This window comes from Polypterus senegalus, chromosome 12, assembly GCF_016835505.1.
Source record: "Polypterus senegalus isolate Bchr_013 chromosome 12, ASM1683550v1, whole genome shotgun sequence".
In the NCBI taxonomy this organism is placed as follows: Eukaryota; Metazoa; Chordata; class Cladistia; order Polypteriformes; family Polypteridae; genus Polypterus; species Polypterus senegalus.
In genome coordinates this window covers 70,994,538-71,017,075 of record NC_053165.1, presented here as the reverse complement: position 1 = coordinate 71,017,075, position 22,538 = coordinate 70,994,538, and the positions used below count along the sequence as shown (strand labels likewise).

Genomic DNA, 22,538 nt, shown 5'->3' with positions numbered 1-22,538 from the left:
CGGGGGGGGTTTCTCTCAGTGTAACGTTGAAGAAGAACCAGCCACCCGAGGACAGATGTGTCACGAAACACAAAAAAAGGGGGTGCTTTGAAACGTGTTCAGCCAGAGGAGATGTAAACTGCACGAAGGCCCTCTTACCATTTAAGGCAAAAATGGAAAAGAAAAATCAAAAAGAACACAGGAAGCCGAAGCCCACGTCCAGACAATACGATCCGGCATGTGAACTGAAGCGTAGCACCCTGACGAGTCTCGAATTGCAGTAAATCGCACACGAGTCATCGACCCCCTTTTCTTATATAATGAAAAAAGTTGTGACGCCACGGAGAGTCGATTCGGTGGGCGCTATACGGTGCTTCACGTCACCTCCTGGCTGGCAACGATAGGGGGACGTCAGTTCAAATCAAATGCGTGGTAACACCACGGGGAAGCAACCTGGAAGGGATACAACCCTGGCCGGGACGCCGCACGTCAACAAGGACGGGGGTGGGGTGAGAGGGAACCCTCGTCACTAGTGAATAACGGGGTGATTGGCGCAGTACCCCTCACTGGAGCACGTGCGGCGCGCAGCTGTCAAGATCCTCCAGCGTGACAACAAAAACAGCGTGCGACACAGGAGTAGTAAAGGGCAGCGTCGAATATTCCCGAAAGGAAGAAGAAATTAAATTAGGGGGCGAATCAATCAGGTTTGTAGCAAGGACACGGAATTCCATAGTGTCACTAGCTGCAAAATAATCACAAAATCAACCCGACGGCAAGAGTTCACCGTCCATGCGCAGCTTGAAAATCTACAGCCCGAGCCAACTTTCACTTGCTTTCTAACAAAAAAAATCCACGAAATCAGAGATCTGCCCGGAAGGCAAAAAAATTATATATATATATTATATAAATTATATAACATATATACGTATTAATAATAATAATAATAATAAGTTGTCTCGGAATTTACAATTGTGTTCGCGCAGCACTCGAGCGGGGTGTGAGCTCCAGCCCAAGCCGAAGCCGCACGCACGTGTGACGGCACAGCTAGCGGTGCGCGCCGCGGGCATTTGGAAACTCCGCAACCACTTGTCATGCCCGAGCAGAGTGACACAACGTACTTTTTTTCCCACAACCAATTAAAACTTGAGTCGCATCCGCTCTGGGTCTCATCTTCCCCCGTCGCCCGTCTTAATTTCTCGCTCTATAAGCATCGCTAACTTGAACGCCACAGTCCATCGGTTTGGCGCTGCAGCCGATTTAAAGAGTTGGGAGGGGAAGGAGGCTGAGTGGACGGCGTTTCTTTACTACTTTAGAAAGGGTGGGTGACATCGCGCCCACCTCTTTGTAAATACGAAGACAAGAGAAGTAAGCAAGGTTAAAAGGGAGAAAGAAAAAACGGACACCTACCTGCAAGAATGGCCCCTCGTCGTCGGACGGTGTCCCATGTTTCGGCCGTCGAGTGGTAAAAAGAAAGGAAGCCGCCGAACAAACTTTCACAAAGTTGGAAACAACTTCTAGGCAGACACTGAGAAAATTCACAAGGACTGTTCGGCGTGTGTACTCCCAAGGCGCTTCATGCTACCGGAACTGTACCCATTTAGTCGCTATCCTGACATCCGGACACATGTTTCACCCCGCGCTTAAATGACAACAGATCCTCGGCAAGACACCCAGCGCGCGTGGCCGCCCACTCTCTCTCTCTCTCTCTCTTTTGCTCGCAGCGCGCGCGCCCGCCCGTGTAGAACACTGTGTGGCATAGAGTGAGAGAGTTTGAAGTGCGCGTGCTCGCTCCCAAAGCGCCAGAGTGGAGGACCTTTCGTGCATCTGAGTTATTTGTTTTTTTTTAATTCTACCATCAAACATAGCAGATCTAAAAGATATTTAGGTGACTCTGTTTATGTTTTTAGTTTTTGCTGTCACTTTTTCGCACGATTAGCACATTTAATGTGAAGTATGTTGCATACAACAGCCCACTTTGACGCCCCCGCCCCGATTCAGATAAAGCCACGCCTCTCCCTTCTCGACGACTGTGCGTTCCTGAGGGTTCTGATCGTTCGTGTTTTTTTGAGTGTATCCTGGCAAAACTAATAATAATAATAATTAATAATGACAACAAAGGACCGATTCGAAAAGACAATGTTTTAAAAATCCTAATAAACTAACGGCAGCGGAGTCTAAAAAAGTTTAGTGGGACCAAAAGTTCAGCTAGGCCGCCGTGCGGATTTTGCAATCTTGGAGCGCCACCTGCCGGATTTCCGTTGAATCCTACTGCAAGTAATCGGATGGCATTCATTTTCTTAAATGGTGTATGTTTTTGTCACTGACTTTTATTTATATAGCACTTTAAAACAAGAGTTGACTAAGATGCTGCAGAATAAAGTATATCAAAACACACACAATAAAAAGATTAAATGATAAGATACAGGAGCCACAATAATTTCCTTAAGGATAGATAGTATCTAGCTATCTATCTAGCTATCAATGATATAGTGCCTTTCACATCTCTCTATTATGAAGTGCCTTTCCTATCTCTGTCTATGTATCTGTCTATTTAATTATATAGTGCTTGTCCTATCTGTGTAATTATAGAGTGCCATTCCTATCTATCTAATTATATAGTGCCTTTCACATATATCTGTCTGTCTATCTATCTATCATATAGTGCCTTTCCTTTATCTACCTATTTATCTATCTATCTATTTTATAGTACCTTTCCTCTGTCTATCTATCTATCCATCCATTATCCAACCCACTATATCCTAACTACAAGGTCAAAGGGGTCTGCTGAAGCCAATCCCAGCCAACACAGGGCACAAGGCAGGAAACAAACCCCGATCAGGGAGTTATCTATCTATCTAATAGTGCCTTTATCTATCTATCTATCTATCTATCTATCTATCTATCTATCTATCTATCTATCTATCTATCTATCTATTTTATAGTGCCTTTCACTCTATCTATCTATCTATTTTATAATGCCTTTCCTATATCTATCTATCTATAGAACAAAAAACACAACACAATATTAATAATGAGACAAACCCCCTACTGAAGTAAAAGCTGGCTTTATGTCGAAATGTAACTTTTTCCAGAGTTAAGGCTGACCTCACATGAAGGCCAAGCCTGCCTGACTGACCCCTCAGAAGCAGAGTGAATTGCAGCAGTCCAGTCAGGACGATCCAAAGACGTTACTCAAGCTTCTTACCTGATGGAAATCCTCGTGCCAGAAGATCTTTCGACCGTTTGGCGTCCAGGCCTCGTAGCACGCTTAGCATTTGACGTTGTGCACCACGCTGAGGTGTTGCTACATTGCCAGTCTGGAAGGACATCTTCAGTGCTTCCCCACTTTGACTAAAGTCAAGAATGCCACCGACTTGAATCTGCGTCAGCCATGGGAGGAAGCCTGGGCTGATAGCCGAGTAAGGAAGCACGGGGCGGTCTCGAGCAATTTCAAACACAGAGGTTAAGTGGGGTCTTTTCACTGACCCTAGTTGTGTCCGTGGGCATCCGGAGCAGATGGTTGGCCACATATTGATGGGTTCTGACGCACTGGGCCAACGTGAAGGATGAAGCCATCGTATGGCTCAGCCAATGACATTTGTGAAGAAGCCAAGCCAAACTGAAATCGTTCTTTGTTCAGTGTTTGTAAAATCCATACGATAAATAAAAATAAATGAGGAAAAGTAGCTTGAACGATCCAATTGATTGCTTGATCTGATTTACATGTATATTTTATCCAAAGCGAATTCCAAAACTGAGTTAAGATCAATATGGGGACAGTTTGGGAACACGTGTGACAGGACAAGGGGAAAAAATTGATCCTCAGTAGTTGTAGAGCTTGGAAAGGAAGATGCAAGGGGGTTGCCATTCCTAGGTTCTAACAAAGCCATCATCAGTTAAATACTAAGACCCCCCGGCCCCCTGTCGTCCACCACTGTTAATCAGCAGTACAAAGACACAGTCACTTTATCATGGCAATAAGAAATGCAGAAATCCAAATGCATTTGTCACCCCAGACCACCAACGTTCCTGCTGTCACAAAGATGTCAGCCGTTCTCAGAATGGTGACACTCAGCGGCTCACATGACCCACATTTGGGTTCCAATGAAAAGCGAGGCTCGGCCTCCCACCTTGGTTTCGTAGTCTCGCAGGCCCTGCTCCACGGCCGATGCTATCAGCTTGCGCGCTCTCGGGCCTGTGAAGTGTAGCCGGTCAACAATGGTGGGAACAGAAACGCATTTAATAAAACATAAATGCAGGAAGTCTATACATTAGCTAAAATTACCAGTGAGCATGACAGCCGGCAGGCCTCAGACATCCTGTCACTGAGCGCTTGCCACACACCATTCAGACGTTTGCTACGTCGGGTCCAGTGGTGAGCCGCAGGCCTTCGGGCCGTTTCACTTGATGGGCCGTGGCATCCGTTCTCATTCTCATTCACTGGCCGCCCTACCACGCCGAGTGCGGACGTATAACTCAGCCGCGCCATCTCTCAAAGCAGGATGCGAGGCCAGGGGACACCACCCCCTAAATACGGAGCTCTCACGCCTGATGGTGCAGATCTGTTCAGGTCCAGTGGGAGGGATGGCCTGCATGGGCGGGCATCCCAGCCGGGACCGAACCCGGATCCTTACCCAGCCGGGAGGCCATTGTAATGGAAGGATGGGGTCACTTCTCCAAGACACTGGGTGGGCAGCATACTCACGTTGGGATCTCCACTCGGTTACCTACTGGGCGTGCTGGGTGTTGTGACATTCGTGTGACTCTTCTTATGAAGTCAGTAGATGGATTGGGAGAGCATGGGGGGTCATGAGGCCATGTGTGGCACTCCTGATATATCAAGTCTTTAGAGTCCTGGTGCCTCCTGTTTGTGAGACATGGACGCTATCCAGTGACCTGAGATGAAGACTGGACTCCTTCATGTGTGTCTCTTCAGAAGATCCTTAGGTCTCAATGGTTTGACTTTGTGTTGCTCACAGGGTCCCAAATGAGGCACATGACCTGCATTGTGAGGGAGCATCAGTTACGACACTTCGGCCATGTGGCACAATCACCCGAGGGTGATACGGCTCACGGGACCCTCATTGGTGGACCAGGCCAAGGGGACGCCAACCTAACACCTGGCTGCAGCAGATAGAGGGTCATTTCCGGAGGGTGGGACTGGACCGCATGTCTGTCTTTACCAGCCAGGATCCTGAGCTATTTTGTCATGTGGGGGGTACATCAATGGACTGTACCAGTGCATGCCCCCAACCTGACCTGACCTGGGGCAGCCCTGTTGGGTTCCATGAGTTCTGCTAGGGGAAGCCACGGGGATCGGGAATCCTTACTCTGCAGGCCTTCAGCCTCATCTGGAAGTGCTTCCCAGCCACAGCTGCACAATCTCGGGATAAAAGGAGAGGCCCTCCTTCAATCTGGGAGTCGGGAGGAGGAGAACAAAGCTTTTGAAAGGAGCAGGGATACCGAATTGCGATTGTGTGGTGCCAAATGCTTACCTTGGTAAGAGTTTCCCACAGTAAAATTGATCTGCTTGGAGCGAACTTGTGTCCAGACCTGTTCACCAGGAATCTGGGGGTCTGTAATGCCCCCCCCACCACCCCCCCGGGTGACCACACCATCAAAAAACAAAGCAGAAACTAATGGATCTAAATGACCAACAACAACAACAACATCTGTCCATCAGCTCAGTGAAGAACCACAACAAGAAAAGCCGGACACAGTCAGAGTCCCGGAGGCCCTCCTATTGGCCATTCTACAGCTGAGTCAGTGCTGGGCCAGCCAATTGGATGATTGCAGGTAAACAATCTGGCGGTAGAGCAGCGGTACCAAGTGGGGATACTGATAAATAGCTGATGGAGTTATTTATGTTTTAGTATGCGACAGCTAATCAGCAGCTCTAGTCAGGGTGTACTAAACTGAAGTCGTGAGACTGAAGGGCCATCTCTTATATTAGCACACACAGCCTTGGGGTCTTGAAACTAAAAGCTGGACCACCCGCTGTTATTTTAATAATCCTTGGCATCATAAGAGGACATCTTGAGATTTTAACATGCGCTCAGGTTTGTAAGGAGCAAGAAGTTCAGATAAGTAAACAGGAATTTTAAGACTTTATATGTTAAAACCCTAACAACAAACAAGCATAATGGCTTGCATAAGACCCCAACACTCAGCCCTGATCATGACATTCCGTGATGTCTTTTCCGGGTATTTCAGACCCAATTCTGCAGTTTGTTGCAAAAAAATAAAAAAAATGTTCATAATTTTTGCCACCATTTTCTTTTGTAGAGCTGGTGTCGTTATGTTGTGGATTTCATGTCACTTGTTACCTAGGTAACATTCCCACAATTCACCAGGGAATCTCCAGAGCTCTCAAACATAAAGGCCCAAACATGACCACTAGAGGGGGAAATCGTCGTAGTAGTAACAAGGACAAAACAGAGACTCTTCATAAATAAACAAGGTTTATTCTTCACAAGGATGCTCTGTAATAACGGGAAGCTCCGTGGAGCACAAAAGGAATTGCCTGTTCCATGATGAACAAAGTGCCAGTACTGTGATGGATGGCATGCATGTCGGGGTGTCCCAGTCAGGATGGGTACTGATCCTATATCTGGTGGAAGGCAAATAGGATGGAAGGACAGGGGGGCACAACCTGGCAAGGCTATGGGCTCCCCCAACACGACAGAAGGCAGCCTACCAGTGTGGACACCAGCAAGGCATGCTGGGAATTGGAGTCTGACAGAGCAGCCTTATCATGTCCACCAGGGAGTTCTGCAGAGATACATGAACCCTGCTCTCTGGCACTTCCAACTGACCTGGCACTACTTTTATGGGGCTATGCCCTGGCATCAGAAGATGAAATGACCCCCCACCCTAACCCCTCAACCAACAAATCCGGGAAGGAAATAAAAGAGGAATTGTGTGTACTGGAGACCCATTGTGAAGGCTTTGTTGAGGATTTATTTGAACCTGGGACTTGCGTCTGTGTGGTGGTGTCTGAGGTTTGGGGGGCTGCAACACCCTCTACAGGTCACCATACGAACTCCAAAGCACAAATCGCAAAGCTCAAAAAGAGTCACAATGACAAAACACTCACCAACTCCCAGGGGCACTGGAATGAACCGCAAGGGACTCCGCTCATCCCAATAAAAGAGGGGACAACCCACAGTCCCTTGCTGTTCTTGGGGAACCACCCACAAAACACACCTGGACTAAAGCAAATAGTTAAGAAAAGTAACATTAGCAGAACTTAATGACTCAAAAATGAACAAGTGGAACATTAAACATGGATTTGAACCCCAGTCACTACAGATGACACCATCACTGGGACTGTCTAAGGGTTGCCCTTCTGCATTCCAGCTTACGTGGGATTGGATAAAAACCCGTGAACGTCTTCTCATTTGCTTCTTTGTATTTTGTGGCTTCTAAGAAAGTGTGAAGTGCAGAGACACCCACAGGCCAACCCCGTGTAATCGAAACAAAACGGGAGTTATAAACGGCTCAAAAAGAAGAGAAAAACAACGTCTTTGCAGACACGAGCGAGTCTCCGATGAAGACTGTTTCAAGATGGCGGAGCGTCCGTTGATAAGGACAAGGTGGGTACAGGCAGGTAGGCGGACACCAGAAGTGACATCAAGTGGGGGTTAAAGTCGTCAATCTCCCGGTAAACGTTTCATGACGTGACTGTCACCGACTTCGAGAAATCGAGAATCTTGTCAATTTGTGTGCTTTATGCTGTAAACGTCCTGCACAAGCGCGTCAGTCCTATGGGCACTGGTGTGTCAGCACTCAGTTTACAGACAGTCCATTCAAAAATGGACTTAGCGTATGTTCCAATGTTTTTCTGCATGTAATGCCATTCTCAGAACCTCTTAATCCACTTCCTGGAGGTGTGGGGTGAGTCGGGTGACGCCTGCTCTGTCAGCATCCATCGCGCACAAGGCAAGTAGCAACCATTCCTTGAAAAAGACGTTGCTTTAACTTAACGACTCTCTGCTTCTGTTCACACTTCACACTGGTGTGGCTGCGTTTCGCTTTCCACCGCATGCATTTCACCGTGTTTATCATAAGGGTGTCATTTCCTGCACAAAATATGGACCAAAACTGGACCTGACAATAAGAGGTTTTCAGACCTAGAGGGACATAAATAGGGGAAAGCCCCCAAAACGCTTATCATCTTGCATAACCAGACATCGCAACGAGTCAAACGGTGCATCGCAAGTGGGGTATTTTACTACACAGGAGACGCTGGACAAAAACAACTAAGTGATTTCAAGGCGTTCAGAAGTAATTCTTAAGAACAACGTACACTGTACACGTTCTGCTATACATGATTGTGATGCGCCATCTGTTGGAATGACAGGTGCAATACATATATCACGGTTATATGCCTTTTGGAATGGAATTCATAAAAGCAGGGCCAACTGTTGGAATGACAAACGCAATGCATATGTCTCAATTGTATGCAATTTGGTATGGGATTTATAAAAGCAGTGTTGTTTGTGATGTGCCATCTGCCGGGATGGCAAATGCAATTCATTTTATTGCTACAATTCTTTGTGATGCACTATTAGTTGGAAAAAATGGCAAATGCAATGCCTATTTCTGTTTTATATGCCATTTGGTGCGGGATTCACAAAAGTATGTGCACCATGCAATGTGTCTGTCTCTGGTACAGGATATGTAAGAGCAGTGTTAATGTTTATGATGCGCTATCTGTTGGAATGGAAAATGCATTTTATTACTAAAAATGTTTGTGATGCACCATCTGTTAAAATGACAAATGCAATGCATATGACTGTTATATGCAATTTGGTATGGGATTTGTGAAAGTAGTGCTAATATTTGTGATGCACTATCAACTGAAATGACTAATACAATGTATCTTATTACTACAGATGTTTGTGATGCGCCATCTGTTGGAATGACATAGCAACTAGATGGACACACAGACACTTATTCTTTTACTAATATATATGGAATATTATTTGTACCAAAATTAAATGCAGACCATTATTTTAACTATACTGTAATACGTTTTATTCTGATGCAGTTTTAACATGTCACAATTAAAAACATACTAGTCAACTGATCGGTTACTTATCATTACGGCACGCCGTTTTCGTGTCAGTTTAAAATGCACTACAAAAGCGTATTGCACTTTATTTCATGTGCACAGACTGCACGTCTTACCTAAAAGCAAACGTATTATTGCATTTACATTTCGCTTAGCGTCCTCTCCGTGTGTATTGCAGAGGCGCATTCATCGCGCGACTGCAGTCTGATTACGTGCGCCAGGGGTGATGAGGCTGAATGAAGTGCCGCTTGTCTTATACGAACTGTGCGCTTTTATTGTTTTTATGCTCCATGCTAATTCGAATTCGTTTTGTCCAGAGGGGACTGGGCGGTCTCATGGTCTGGAATCCCTGCAGATTTTATTTTTTTTCTCCAGCCGTCTGGATTTTTTTTTTTTGTTTGTTTTTTTTCTGTCCACCCTGGCCAACGGACCTTACTTATTCTATGTTAATTAATGTTGACTTATTTTATAACTGTCTTTTATTTTTGTATTCTTCATTTTGTAAAGCACTTTGAGCTACATTTAATTGTATGAAAATGTGCTATATAAATAAATGTTGTTGTTGTTCTCAGCTCGGTAGATCCCCCCATTACCGATATCAGCTTCTCAGGGTGACTTCCACAGCCTGCACAACGTCGCGCACGATGCGCCCGTTTCAAGTAGTTAAATCGGTCCCGTGCCGGATCACATTCACACCTCATAAGATTTATCCTCGGGTTTGTTTGGTGCCACACCAGGAGTCCGGGACCACCCTCTCCAGTTATTTTGGTGTGTTCACGTTAACCTAAACGAATCGGACTTTTTTTTTTCTTTTCTGTGCCCCTGACTGGTGTGAGTTTGAATGCGCCATCTCTCGGGTCCCCCGGGCTGCACAAGTCCTGCTGTGTCCCCTCAACGAGTCACTTAAACAACAGGCTGCCCGTCTCTAATAGGCAACCGAAATGAAGCGCCTTCAAAACTGCTAAAGTTACACGCCGAGTTTCGACTCTTCTAATGCTCGCCGACCCCCGCTCCGCCCCTGTCGCCCCCCAAGCCGTCGCCACGCGTCCATAAGCCGGACGGGGCGCTCCATTGGAGCCGCGACGCGTCACGTGCCTTCCACTTGGGGAGAAAAAAGGGAGCGGAGAAGAGGAGAGCAGGAAAGGAGGATCCTCCAGGAACGGAAAGACACCTCGGAACTCGGCCGGATGAGACGCCTCGTTGTTTTTGGCTTCTCGTCTGGTTTGTTCGGGCCCCCCTCACCGGAGATCTCCTGCCTAATAGCGGCTCGTAAGTGCCCATCATGTCGCCTTTCGCGGAATTTTCGCCGTCCTTTGTCCGCGTCTGCTAACCCCGACACGAGACGAGGCGACGGTGTGCGGGTCGCGCATGCGCACACTCCGAGCAGGCCCGCTCTGTGCCGATTGTCGCCCGGAGCCGTGCTGTGGCGGTCGTACCCGAGGACAGCGCGACAACGCGACACCACGAGCGCGCCGCCGCTTCACGGGCAGACGCCACCCCCAGCGCGTTCGATTGAAAACGACCCTGATCCGAGGTGAAGCTGGCAAACAACGTACGAGTGTCCGGTTCGGGGCTCACACGGCTTTGTTTTGCTTCCTCACTTGGTGGCCGGCGGTGAAGAACGGGCACAGGTGGGGAAAGAGTGCAGGCGCGAGAGACCCCCCTAGCGGTTACAGCTTTCAACTGCACGAGAATGGTCGAAGGTTCAAAGGGGCAACCGTTGTGTGCTTGAGCTAAGGTCCCCAGCGACTGGGGTGTCATTTTAATTTAGAGGGGACTGAAGCAGCACAAAAACAAAAAAGAGTTCACGTATTGGGGGTCTGTGGCTCGATTGTTAATTAGGCAATAAGAGACTCGTCACTTTGACAAAAGTTACACACCTGGGGTCAGCAAAGGCCATTCGGAGCTCCAGCTGGGTGGCGTCTCTCGGTGGTAGTCTGTATTAGACTTCCCAGTGGTGACAGCACTGTGGGCCCCCCCTCCATGTACGCACGGCACCCCCAGCAAGATGCCACCCTGGACAGCTGCCCACCTTGCCCATACCTAAATCCGCCACTGCGTGTGGTACACTGAATGCGCCAACAGGCGACTTTTCATGGCACACGTTGAGCGCCCCTAATCCAAAATGTTCCAAAATCCCAAACTTTCTGGGCGCCGCCCCGATGCACCAAGTGTTCAAATTCTCTTTCGCAGAGCCAGACGTGTAATGCAATCTAATAGCAGAAACGCAGGTCAGTGCCAGTTATTGTGCCGTTCAAAGTGCAAAGTAATTGTTGAGAGAAATGGCTTCCAAGTAGCAGATGAGGGTGCATCGTGTTGTTGGACTGGGCAGAGGCCCCATGAACTGGCCGGCTGCTGCTCATCCCAGTAACGCTGCCATCTGTTGGATGACGTTGTATGTGTCAGCTGTGGGCATTGGCCCCGCCCACTGCTCCTCCTTACCCAACTTGTCAGTTTCGAGTTGCTGTCAGGTGATGTGAGGATGGATTAGGGGGCTGCTGGGGGCGCCTGGCGAGGTCTTCTCTTGTTTCTCATTTGTCCTTCTGGTCGATCGAGAGGGGGATTTGTGCCTTTTTTCAGATTGTCTGGCCTTGTGGCCCTCACTCTTTGATTTTGCCACTCTCAGGTCACCATCTTAACCTAACTGCTGCCACCATTTTGTTTGTTGGACTTCAGCTTTTCAGAGGGCCGTGTGGATGGACATCCTGTCCTTCAAGTGGTATCTTTTCACGGGGTGGGCTCGTCGATCCAACGTTGAGGTATCCCGGTGCCCACAACTTCATGGCTCCCCCTGCTCTTCGATCAGCCCATATGACACCCAGAATAAGATGAACGTGTGGGCGTATGCCCTGCAGAGAACAGTTTAACTGGATTGTCATCTCTAAAAACGTGTAGAAGAACGTCGCAAACCGTCGGGGATGCGCTTTTCTCAAAATACTTTCCATTGTGGCTGCCAAAAGAGGCCTCTGTGCAGCACCAGAAACAGCAGCCCCACTGGGACCTTCTGGGTGGGACTTCTTGTTTTACTTACCAGGGCCATAACCTCAAAGTTAAAAAAATAAATAAATAAAATAAAGGGCACTGGCATCCCCCGCATGGTGGCACAGTTCCAGGATTTGAGCTTGAGGTGGGCTTGTGTGGGGACTTTGGGCACCGTGTGTCCCACCTTGTCACTGCTTGACCATCCTGAAGTTTCTGTATTCGTTGTTAGCCTGGCATACAGCTGGGTTGGGCTGTAACTGGCACCTGGTGTTGTTGTTTTCATGTTTTATTCATCCTTATTCATTTTTTGGGAGAATTAATTTTTATTATTAGTTACTTTAAGATAATGGAATGTACAGCCAAACAGGCATTGCCATTATTTCCTGATTTTGCATCGCGATTGATAAGGGTTAGGGATAAGGACAGGGGGTCACACACTGCGCGATGTTGAGGGTTGCGGGGTATTATCTCTATTTGCAGATAATTAACTATCTCAATGGTGTGTTTAAAGAAAGTTCTCCATGGAATCAGTTACAGGTAGATGTTGCCACCCACTTGGCATCTCTGCCTGGCGCAGCTTTGGCCGGGGGAGCACCGTTGATGGATGTCACCCCGGCGGTGCTTCTCCCAGTGGTGTGGACGTCTACCTGCCATCCACCTTTGGGTCCGATGTGACCCTCCCCAGCTCTTCTGCCCCTTCCACCATTTCTCTTCCTGCTCTCTGTCACTTCATTCCAGTGACCCGGTGACACATTTGCATCTTCACTCGACGGGTCTCCACCTTGCCTCCTTGCACTCGGCCCTCTTCCTCCAGAGGGCCGGATGGTCAGCTCAATGAGGAGAATGCCATCAAGCACCATGCCATTATGTTTGACCACAGCTGTGACGTGGTGATCTCCTGACTGTTGGTCTTCCCCACCTTGCCATGTCAGACCCCCTGAGGACAGGTCCAGATGTGCTGACCTGATAATGGTGGCACACCTCAATTTGTGTACTGATCTCCAGCTTCTCCAGGACTTGGTTGTGTACCTGAGATAGCACAGCCATGTATGCTGTGTGTTGGGGTCTTATGTGGTGGAGGGGGCTTCGCACAGACCGTAGATTTGTTCTTGAATTTAGACGTTATTGACTTTGATGCCTTGAGTTAATTGTCCTCCCGGTTTGGACCTCCTGCTCACGTTTCGACTGCCGGCCGCCTCCCGATTCCTTCGGCAGCCTCTTAGTAAGAAGTCAGCTATTGACGTGCTCATATTTACCTCTCTGGTGACAACAACTCATTTTTCCACATTCCAGGTGACCACGATCAGTGACGCAAGATGACCTGCCGTGGAGCAGAGAGCAGCCTTTCAGAGTCCAGCCAGGTTGTGCAGAGGACATGTTTGCACTTCATTTAACGGGCCCTGTAAGTACTCTGGGTGGTTCTTCTCTTGGCAAGTCCTTATTGGTCCACCCGCTCGTCATAGCCCTTAGCCACGCCCCATTTAGCCTGCAGTGTCTTCTATTGGTAGGCTACACCCGCCCATTACTCACAAATCCAAAACGTGGCCTCAGGTTACTCACCCGTCCCATCACTTGATCTTCGAGGTCCTCTGGTCCTGTGATGTCACAGGTCCGACTCTCTGGTATGCTCTTGCCTTTACTGTAGATTGATAGTGCCAGTCTCTCATTGAACAACACTGCAGGGGGTCAGCTATCGTCCTAATGTCCACGAGCAAGAGAACCAAAGTAAAAGTCTGGAGGCTGACGCCAATCTGCAGGAGCGAAAGGCCGTCGCCATCACAGCGTAGGACCGCGGTTGAGAGAAGCGCCACCGACCTGACTGAATATCTGCAGGAAGGCCTAAAAGTTGTTACAAATGGACTACAAATGGACTTGTGTGGTCAAAAACGTGATATGCCAACCCAAACCCGCAGCCACAAAAATTCCTTGTTGCTGGAAAAATATTCCGCTAGTGGCACCGCCAGGGTTCACCACCCTACCCACAAACTTGACGTTTGTGACGCCGACTTTTCTACTGTTACGGTGGTTGTGACTTTCATTTCTCATGAGGGGGAGACTGGGGCGGACGCTACCAACCTGAAAACTTGAAAATTGTGTAAAGAAGAGAACGGCGGTGAGGAGAAAACCAGGATGTCCACAACGTTCCCTCTGATTTGCAGAACATGTGGGTCAGTACTTGCCGTTTAAGACCAATGGATCTGGTTGTCGAGCTGGGGTGGGGCACAAGGCATTGACCCACCTAACACACAGTTGATGAGTGGTAGACCCCCTGAAAAAATGGGAGACCTCCGCAGCTCTGACTTCCAGTACCTCTGCTGGCGAGCCGACTGGCTTATGTCACGTATAATCTGAAGCAACACCCTCCTTGATGGGGTGGAGCTCTGGAGGTCTGTAGCGATAGGCGATTGGGGGGGGAGAAGAAAAGGGGCGTGGCCTTGGAGCTTTGTGTCTCTGTTCTCGCCTGGGAAACCCAGGGGTGGAAATTAGGAGTATGACACAGCAACTAATCACCGTCTCCACCTTAAAAATGGAGGAACGCCCACTGGAAGACACACAAAGCTCGTGACTCCGCCTCTTCCTCTATGCCCTTGTAACCTGAAAACCTGACGGGAAGTCGGTGCTCCAGCTGACCGAGGTGTCAGACCCCGAGCAAATTTGAACTTGATGGAGGTGCACCTCCGTTTTACCGTTCAGACATTAAATAGGGCGGTCACGCAGGACCCCAACACTTTCTCAGCTTTTGTTTTAATTTATTACGCAGTACTCAGGGACATAAACTTATTCTTTTAATATTATGATTATACGAGGGACATTCAAAAAGTCTCGTCCTTTAATATTTTTGTTGGAAGCGGTGGAGGCGGGAGGAGCAGTGATTGGTCGTGTCGGAGAGTATCATGTGACTGGGAAAACTGCATTGCAAAGGAAGGTGACTAGAAAAGTGATGTCATTGAACAGAATTAAACAAAAGTGTGGAAACGTTTTGAACGTCCCTCATCTATTCTTTTTAAAACAAGTCAAATAACGAAATGTAGACAACAAAATAATCAACCCATTCCACCATGAATGTATCGTTACTGTTTTGTACTTGTACGACAAATGAGAGAATCACCAGAGACGGTTCTCATTCACGGGTAATGATTCAGTTCGATCTCGACAGAATCATACGTGAAGTGGACGAGAACTGAGAATCGGGTGGGCGGTCCTCGCACGTGTGCCATGCACATCTACCCGAGGAACGAAAGGACGCTGACGACATTACTTGCTCCTGTCAAGCTCTGCTGAATCGATTTGTTTGTGCTCGTGACTCGATATGCGTGGTCTGAAGAGAGCAATTCAGAAAGAACAAATCGTTTGTGACTTGCGCGTGCCACTCGATGTGCAACACGTCTCCTCTCTCTGGTGCCACGCCTAGTTGGTATAACTTCTCGGAACCGTTAAGTACCGGAGTCCTCACTGTGATCCTCGTTTAATAACAATGATGGTAGTAAACCGAAGAAGGAGAAATGATCAGCGTTCAGTGATTAGGGTTAGGGTCGACTTCTGGTCGCGTTGTTTGTTATGTAGAGGGATGATGGGACTTCGGGAAGTGTCATCATGGCTCTTTGGAAGGTCCCTCCTCCACTCTAAAGGTTAGAAACTGTGTCTAGCGAAAAGCTGTCCCCCCCAATTCACTTCACGGGCAGACGCACGACACAACTGTACCTCGAGACTTGTGTCTTCCTTACCTGACGGCTCTCAAAACGTGTGTGTCCTAACTCCACATGGCACACTACAGATCAATTATGGGGGAGAAGAGAGTCTATTAGTAATTCAGATTGATACGTGGGGGTCGTTTTTGGACCCCCCCAGGTTTTGATTTATGGGTGTATTCATTTTGTTAAGTTACCGATTCCCTCTCATGGAATGACATCTTATCCTGAGTTACTTCTTCCCTAACACTCACTTGCTCTGAAATGGGAAACATTGATTAAAAAAAATATATTTTTGTTCCCAGGGTGGCATGTGACAATTCTGTAATTTGCATTTTGTCAGCGGCCTTCCCAATTCTTTTGTCCACGTCTGTGCCTGACAGATCTGTGCGGTGAATCAGGCTGAAATCTGACCCTGCAGAGGCCTAGAAAAGAGGTAGTGTGACATGAATCAACACCCTTGTGTATTTGACACACACACTCGCACTCGTGGGACGGCGTAAAAGGACAGGCAGGCGGTGTTTTGGACACTTGGCACATCCATATTCCCTTTGATCGGGTCGGGGACTCGTGATATTCAACTTCCTTTGTGGAAAGCGGGAGTGAGGACAGCAGCGCTCACTGAGTCTCGACTGTTTCGGAGCCAAGACCCCCAAGATATGGTAACCAGTGAGAGTGTTCTTGTTTTTTTTTTTCCTCTTTGATAGCTGAGCTTCAATGATGTGAATTGAAATGAGTCAAATCCTAAATTCTTTAGATATGCGGAAAAGGAGCTGCATGCATGAGAAGTGCTATGAGAAGGCTGCTTCGAGAGTGTTTTTAAAAATGCGGTTTCGTAATAATGTTAGTCGCAGACCCCCTGTGACGGGACATGACGGTGGAGGATGCCATGGGATTGTTTCTGTGTCACCTCATGGAAATCAGGAACAGCCACCTCCCCAAAATCTAGTGCCCTGGGTTCAAATCCCATGGGAGATTGTTGTCCTGTTTGTCCCACATTCCCAAAGACCTGCAGGTTAGGTAGGCTGGCTTCTCCAGAAAGTGTGTGTGTGTGTGTGTGTGTGTTTGTCCTGTGATGATCTGGTGTTTTGTCCAGGGCTTTTTCCTGCATTGTGCCCAGTCCAGCACAGCTTCCCCCATGACCCTAAATTTGATTTTGTGGCTCTGAGAGTGTTATATAAGGTTATCAGGCAGAGGGATGGCATCCCTGCCTGGCTTGACTCCCTCTTGAGTCAATTCAGATAGTGGACTGTACCGTTTAAAATGCAGGATTAATTACTCAAATAATCACCTGACATAATGTTTAATAAACCTTGGGGCGGCTCTGCCACCAGGGCAATAGTGTGGTGAAACGATTGCGTGCCCATGTGCCAAAATAACCAATAGGGGGCACTTGATAAAATGATGGAGTCTCCGCATGCAAAGCAAGAGTAGGAAATAATGCGTTGCATTAAACAACCTGGGGTCAGTGCACCGCATTGTTAAAAGTATGTGCAACTCTCATTCAGGGGTCTGTAGGGCGATCTTTATCTGGGTTTGTTAATCCCATGGGGGAAATTGTCTTTTCGCACAACCTTTAATAATAATAAAAATCATTCTTTATGTTTATATAACGCTTTTCTCACTCCTCAAGGCCCTTAACCCTTGGGGGTCAGCACGCAGGGTTAGCCGTTGTACTGCACCCCACAGCAATTTTCAGGTTAAGGACTCAGCAGAATAGGATCCCGTCTGGCCATACTGGGATTTGAGATACCCGTGCAAATCTTTAGCCTCAGAGGAGCCACTCTGCTTGAAGCTGCTTCACCATGTGAAGAAGTCACAGGCTGTGCTTCGTTTGGTGCTCAGTTTTATTGTTTATTCTCTCTCTTCTATTTTGTCTTCCAAGAATTGTTTTCTTTTGTCGTCAACAATCGCAGTGCCATTTAAACTGCTTAGGATATTGCTGTTCTGCGGTGGGCTGGCGTCCTGCCCGAGGTTTGCTTCCTGCCTTGCGCCCTGTGTTGACTGGGATTGGCTCCGACAGACCCCCGTGTTCCTGTAGTTAAAATATAGTGTGTTGGATAATGGATGGATGGTTATTGCTGTTTTAGATGTTGGTTGCTAGGATGTTTTGCTACAGGGGCATTCCCAGGAAATAGCACTGTGGTGCTGTCATAAGGGTCAGAGTAATTACGCCACTGTTTGATAACACAAGTCGTCCAAGGTTGCGGACCTTGGTGTGCGTGATCAGCCGATGTCACATTACATGACTACATGACATGGTGGACGTCAAACCTGACCAGCACAGTTGCTGATCACATACTGCGTTCCCTTGCTATCGGACCGACGGGAAATGCAGAGTGGAAATTTGCATGTGAACTCAGTGCGACAAGTCGGGACAATTTCGGAGAAATCAAAACTGCCCGACTACTCTTTGCGTAAGTCAAAAAAATAAATCCTAGTCGGTCAGAAATGACATTTTTGGAGGGAAATGGCCCACATTTATTACGTTCATCCATCCATCCATCATCCAACCCGCTATATCCTAACTACAGGGTCACGGGGGTCTGCTGGAACCAATCCCAGCCAACACAGGGCACAAGGCAGGAAACAAACCCCGGGCAGGGTGCCAGCCCACCGCAGCTTACTACGTTTAGCTTCACCAAAGTATCCAGTTGCTTTTCTTACAGACCAAATAACAAATCCACAGCAACCTCACAGCTCTCGCAGTAGCACTCATGTGGAATGTGTATTCGGAGCTCTGGATACTCCCATAGTATGCAAACACGGCATCCTTACTTTGAGGATGTCGGATTACACGACTGGCATTCACAGGGGTGACAAATTAGACGACTCCGTGACGACTTTCAAGCACCATTTCACATTTCCAAAGTATCGTAAGCCCACCCAATTTTTTTGACAACCAATAATGTGCTGTGCGGTGACTCAAAAAATCGGGGGCTGTCCCGGGTGGTCATTCTATTTGTTGGTTTACGTCGTTATTTCTTCTAAACGGGTGCCTATCCAAGTTCTTATGGAATCTTTCTTCCTTGTTTTTCTAGGCTGCAGAAAAACCGAGGATGAAGCTGAACGAGCGCAGCATCGCTCACTATGCGACCAGCGATGCCCCCGCAGACAAGACGGGACATTTGTACAAAAAGGGCGAGCGGAACCCGGCTTATCACCGCCGCTGGTTCGTGCTGAAAGGGAACATGCTCTTCTACTTCGAGGACAAAGACAGCAAGGAGCCCATCGGGGTGATCATCCTGGAGGGGTGCACGGTGGAGCTGTGCGAGTCCTCCGAGGAGTACGCGTTTGCCATCAAGTTTGACTGCATGAAATCCCGCGTCTACAAGATGGCGGCCGAGAGCCAGGCGGCCATGGAGTCCTGGGTGAAGGCTCTGTCCCGAGCCAGCTTCGATTACATGAGGCTGGTCGTGCGAGAGTTGGAGAAACAGCTGGACGAAATGCAAGCCCGATGTCAGAGGAGGCTGCCCGCCGTCCGCACCAAGTCCAGACCCGGCCTTGGCATCGGCGCCGCTCCTGCGGCGAGTCCGCAGGCCTCGTACAACAGGACGAACGAGGAGACGGTTCAGTTTATGCCTACTGTGCCGGCTAAAGAGAACGGAGTGGCTTGGAACAAACCCAGTGAAGCGCTGAACGGATGTGTCTATGCGGGCTACGACGGAGGCAGGCCACCTCCCGTACCCCCCCGCAGGAAGAGCGGCGGAGGCGGCATGGTCTCCGCGTTAGAGAGCCCCGTGTCTCCGGGGACGTCTTGCTTTGACAAGCTCCATGACTGGTACGGGAAAGAGATCATCGCCTTAAGAGACGAGTGGCTGCTCAGCCAGACGGACGGACCGCCGTCCCATGTGTGAGCAAAGAGCAACGGAAAGGATGACAATGCCAAAGACTGCTGCTGCTTCTTCTTCTTCTTCTTTTTTAGTCTCCTCTTTATTTTCCACTTGTGTGGGACTGGCTTGTCACTTCCTGAATGGGGTCAAGCACAGAACGGGTGACGTTATTTCAGTTTGGAAATCCTCCAGGCCGAGTCAGAACTCATGAGGTGCGCAACGAGAGGCCCTTTTCTCCTGCTGGGCGCGACTCCAGGCGAGTGGGTTTTCGTTTCGACTGACTTAGAGATGACCTCAAGAAAGTGGGAGGGGCAAAATGGATTGTTTTAGGGATACGCCCTGACCCCTCATGTCATTCTTTTCACGGACGGTTCACACATTCACGTCACCGAGAACATGCCACATCTCCGAAAGGGCAGATCCCCACATCGATGAGGTAGGCGTCCGTGCCCACCAACTTTGGGATTAATGTAGGCCACCTCAGTGGAGGAAGAGATGTGGAGTGGCGGACTCTCAATACCCAGAGATACTTGAATAAAGCGGTACACGAGCCACATTTACCTGAATGAATATATTGAAACGTTTAGGCCGTTTAGGCCCAGGCCTTGCTTCGTCTCTATCCTTTCTCACTTACTTAGTAGTGCGTAGTATTTCATTGATTTCAATTAGTATTGCGAGGGATATCGGAAGTGAAAAAGTACCAAAAAAAAACCATTTTTGTTTTAAACAGTGCCCTACCAGCATTAAGTTATATTCGGTACTGGAAGCAAACTGTTGTTTACAAGCACCTCGCGTTCGGTCGTTTATTAGTACAATCGGAACTCCTTGGGCGAGATCCACTTCCCCCGGCTCTTCAATGTAATGTACATATTTCATCTTCCTTGAATCACCAACGGGGATCTGTTTGTCGAGCCTGTCGAGACTCCGAGGGGGCAAAATGCATGGATGTTTTACTAACGTATTTTTCAAAGCAACTCTGGTAAATCAGAGGAAACGCATATTTAAATCGAAGACCTGCCTCTTCATCAATCAAGAGTCCCGCCTTCAATTTAAAACTTCGACCCCTTGCGGCTGCATCTCCTCTGATCGCACTGCTCTGATTTTTCCATCAGCATTTATTTAACAACCAGCTGTACTACCCATCCAAGACAGTTTGAAATCTAAGTAATCAACCCCAGTGGTTAACCTTTGCAATGCACCATCTGTTGGAATGTATTTTGCAAGGCATGTAGTAATAAGAAGCATTGCATGTGTCATTCCAACAGATGGAGCATCACAAGCATTTGTAGTAGTTAAACGCATGTGTCTCTGTTTTATGCCGTTCGGTATGGGATTCATAAAAGTAGTGTTAATGCTTGTGATGTGCCATCTGTTGGTATGACACATGCAATGCATTTATTACTACAAATGTTTGAGATGTGCCATCTGTTGGAATGGCAGATGCCAGTTATATGCCATTTGGTATGGGATTCATAAAGGCAGTGTTAATGTTTGTGATGTGCCATCTATTTTAATGACAAATGCATTGCATATGGCTCTGTTATATGCTATTTGGTACGGGATTCATTTGTGCCATCTGTTTGAATGACAAATGCTTTTTCTTACTACAAATGTTTGAGATGCACCATCTGTTGGAGTAACAGAGACATAGCAACCAGACAGACACGCAGATGCCTATATATTATTTGATTGGGTAAAGGTGACTACCATGTTCCCACAAGGGTTAGCAGCGAGAAAAGGTATCTTCAACAGATAGCAGTGTGCCAAGTGGGCATCCGCTTTGGTGACTGGCACAGGTTATTACAGACACGCAGGCACTTGCCCTTTTATTAAGGTAGTTTTTTTTTACATTTTGCACATTGTGAACATACGACTGTACAACTGAGTATGTCGACTGGTCGACACGAGTAACATGAAACTTCTGAAATTGCTGCGGTCCAACTCTGGTCATCAATGGCACCCATTCTATCAGAACCTCCTGTCCTCGTGAGATTAAAGTTTCTCCCGGCTGTCGCATGTATGTGGTGCTGCTGGGTCGGTGGGGCTTCAAACGACAAGGACTGTTCTCTTTCTCCTGGTACCCGAGGCCTTATCTCAGATAAATTACTGATGCCTTATCTGCCAGACCCCTCCATTATTAAATAGTGCCTTGCAGGGAGCGCGAGTGCCATCTCTAAACCCTTACCGTTACAGGATAACGTTTTCCATACTGGGGTTAGCGCTTTGCGTTTTTCCTGGTCGACGGTGCCAATGCCTGATATGCAGCACAACTGCGCCCAGACAGCGACGTGACGTAAGTCCATGTGGGCATGGCATTGAGCACGAGGTGCCCGTCTGGCACCTGCAGCTCAGTCGGCTGCCCAGTTCACTTGTGGTTTCTATACTTGTGGGGAAAGTCCGGGCTGCTGTTTGTCGTCACGTCGTCTTTCTCGTTTCATTGACACCCAGCAGCCAGAAGAATGCGGTGGTCAGCAACGTGTGGCACAGGCAGGCAGGAAGGTGCTTGAAACGTCACGGTCCGGGGTGGGGGGCATGCAGACCACATGGCTTTTCCGGTTGTAGCCAAGCTGCATTTGTACAAATGATGACAGGCGGGTCTCGATGACGCTGCGGCTGCCGCTTGAGCATTCTGGAAATGTGGTGGGCGGCGCAGGGGGGCCGAGGCCTGCTTGTTTGGTGACGATATGCTAATAAACTTCATTCAAGTGACTTCTTTATTCTTTAATAGTTTCTCATTCATTCATGGTGCTCCTCTGGTAACCTTTTATTTTCCCCATTTCGGGGGGTCTTGTCCAGTTTCCAAGGCCGGGCCCACTTAATTTCAAGAAGTGGACAGGATGAAAAACTACCGAGTTTCGTGGGCTGCGTTCACTTCTCAGTGCTGGACCACCGGCAGGCTGCGGAGGGTTAGCAGGAGAAAAGCATGGAAGAACATGCAAAGAGGGCTGCTGAGCTACGGACCCCACACCTCGGGAGGCT

At 48.1% G+C, this 22,538-nt stretch overlaps 2 protein-coding genes across 5 annotated transcripts in view; one reads left to right on the top strand and one right to left on the bottom strand.

Moving 5' to 3' along the window:
* sh2b3 (SH2B adaptor protein 3) overlaps nt 1-1,858 on the bottom strand; it is a 95,544-nt gene extending 93,686 nt beyond the window's left edge. Inside the window, exon 1 of the mRNA XM_039772182.1 lies at nt 1,387-1,858. The gene's annotated coding sequence lies outside the window, so the exon portion shown is untranslated. The remainder of the gene's footprint in view (nt 1-1,386) is intronic.
* A 7,701-nt stretch (nt 1,859-9,559) lies between these two features.
* Nucleotides 9,560-20,871, top strand: pheta1 (PH domain containing endocytic trafficking adaptor 1). Of its 4 annotated transcripts, none has more exons than XM_039772177.1 (3): nt 9,560-10,324; nt 13,331-13,439; nt 18,768-20,871. In XM_039772177.1, the coding sequence occupies exons 2-3, from the start codon at nt 13,413-13,415 to the stop codon at nt 19,581-19,583; spliced, it is 843 nt and encodes a 280-aa protein (XP_039628111.1). In that variant the 5' UTR covers nt 9,560-10,324; nt 13,331-13,412; the 3' UTR covers nt 19,584-20,871. The 4 variants fall into 4 exon arrangements, with proteins under 4 accessions (XP_039628111.1, XP_039628115.1, XP_039628112.1 ...); XM_039772178.1 differs by lacking the exon at nt 9,560-10,324 and adding an exon at nt 10,332-10,589; XM_039772181.1 differs by lacking the exon at nt 13,331-13,439.
* The last annotated feature ends 1,667 nt before the right edge of the window (nt 20,872-22,538 follow it).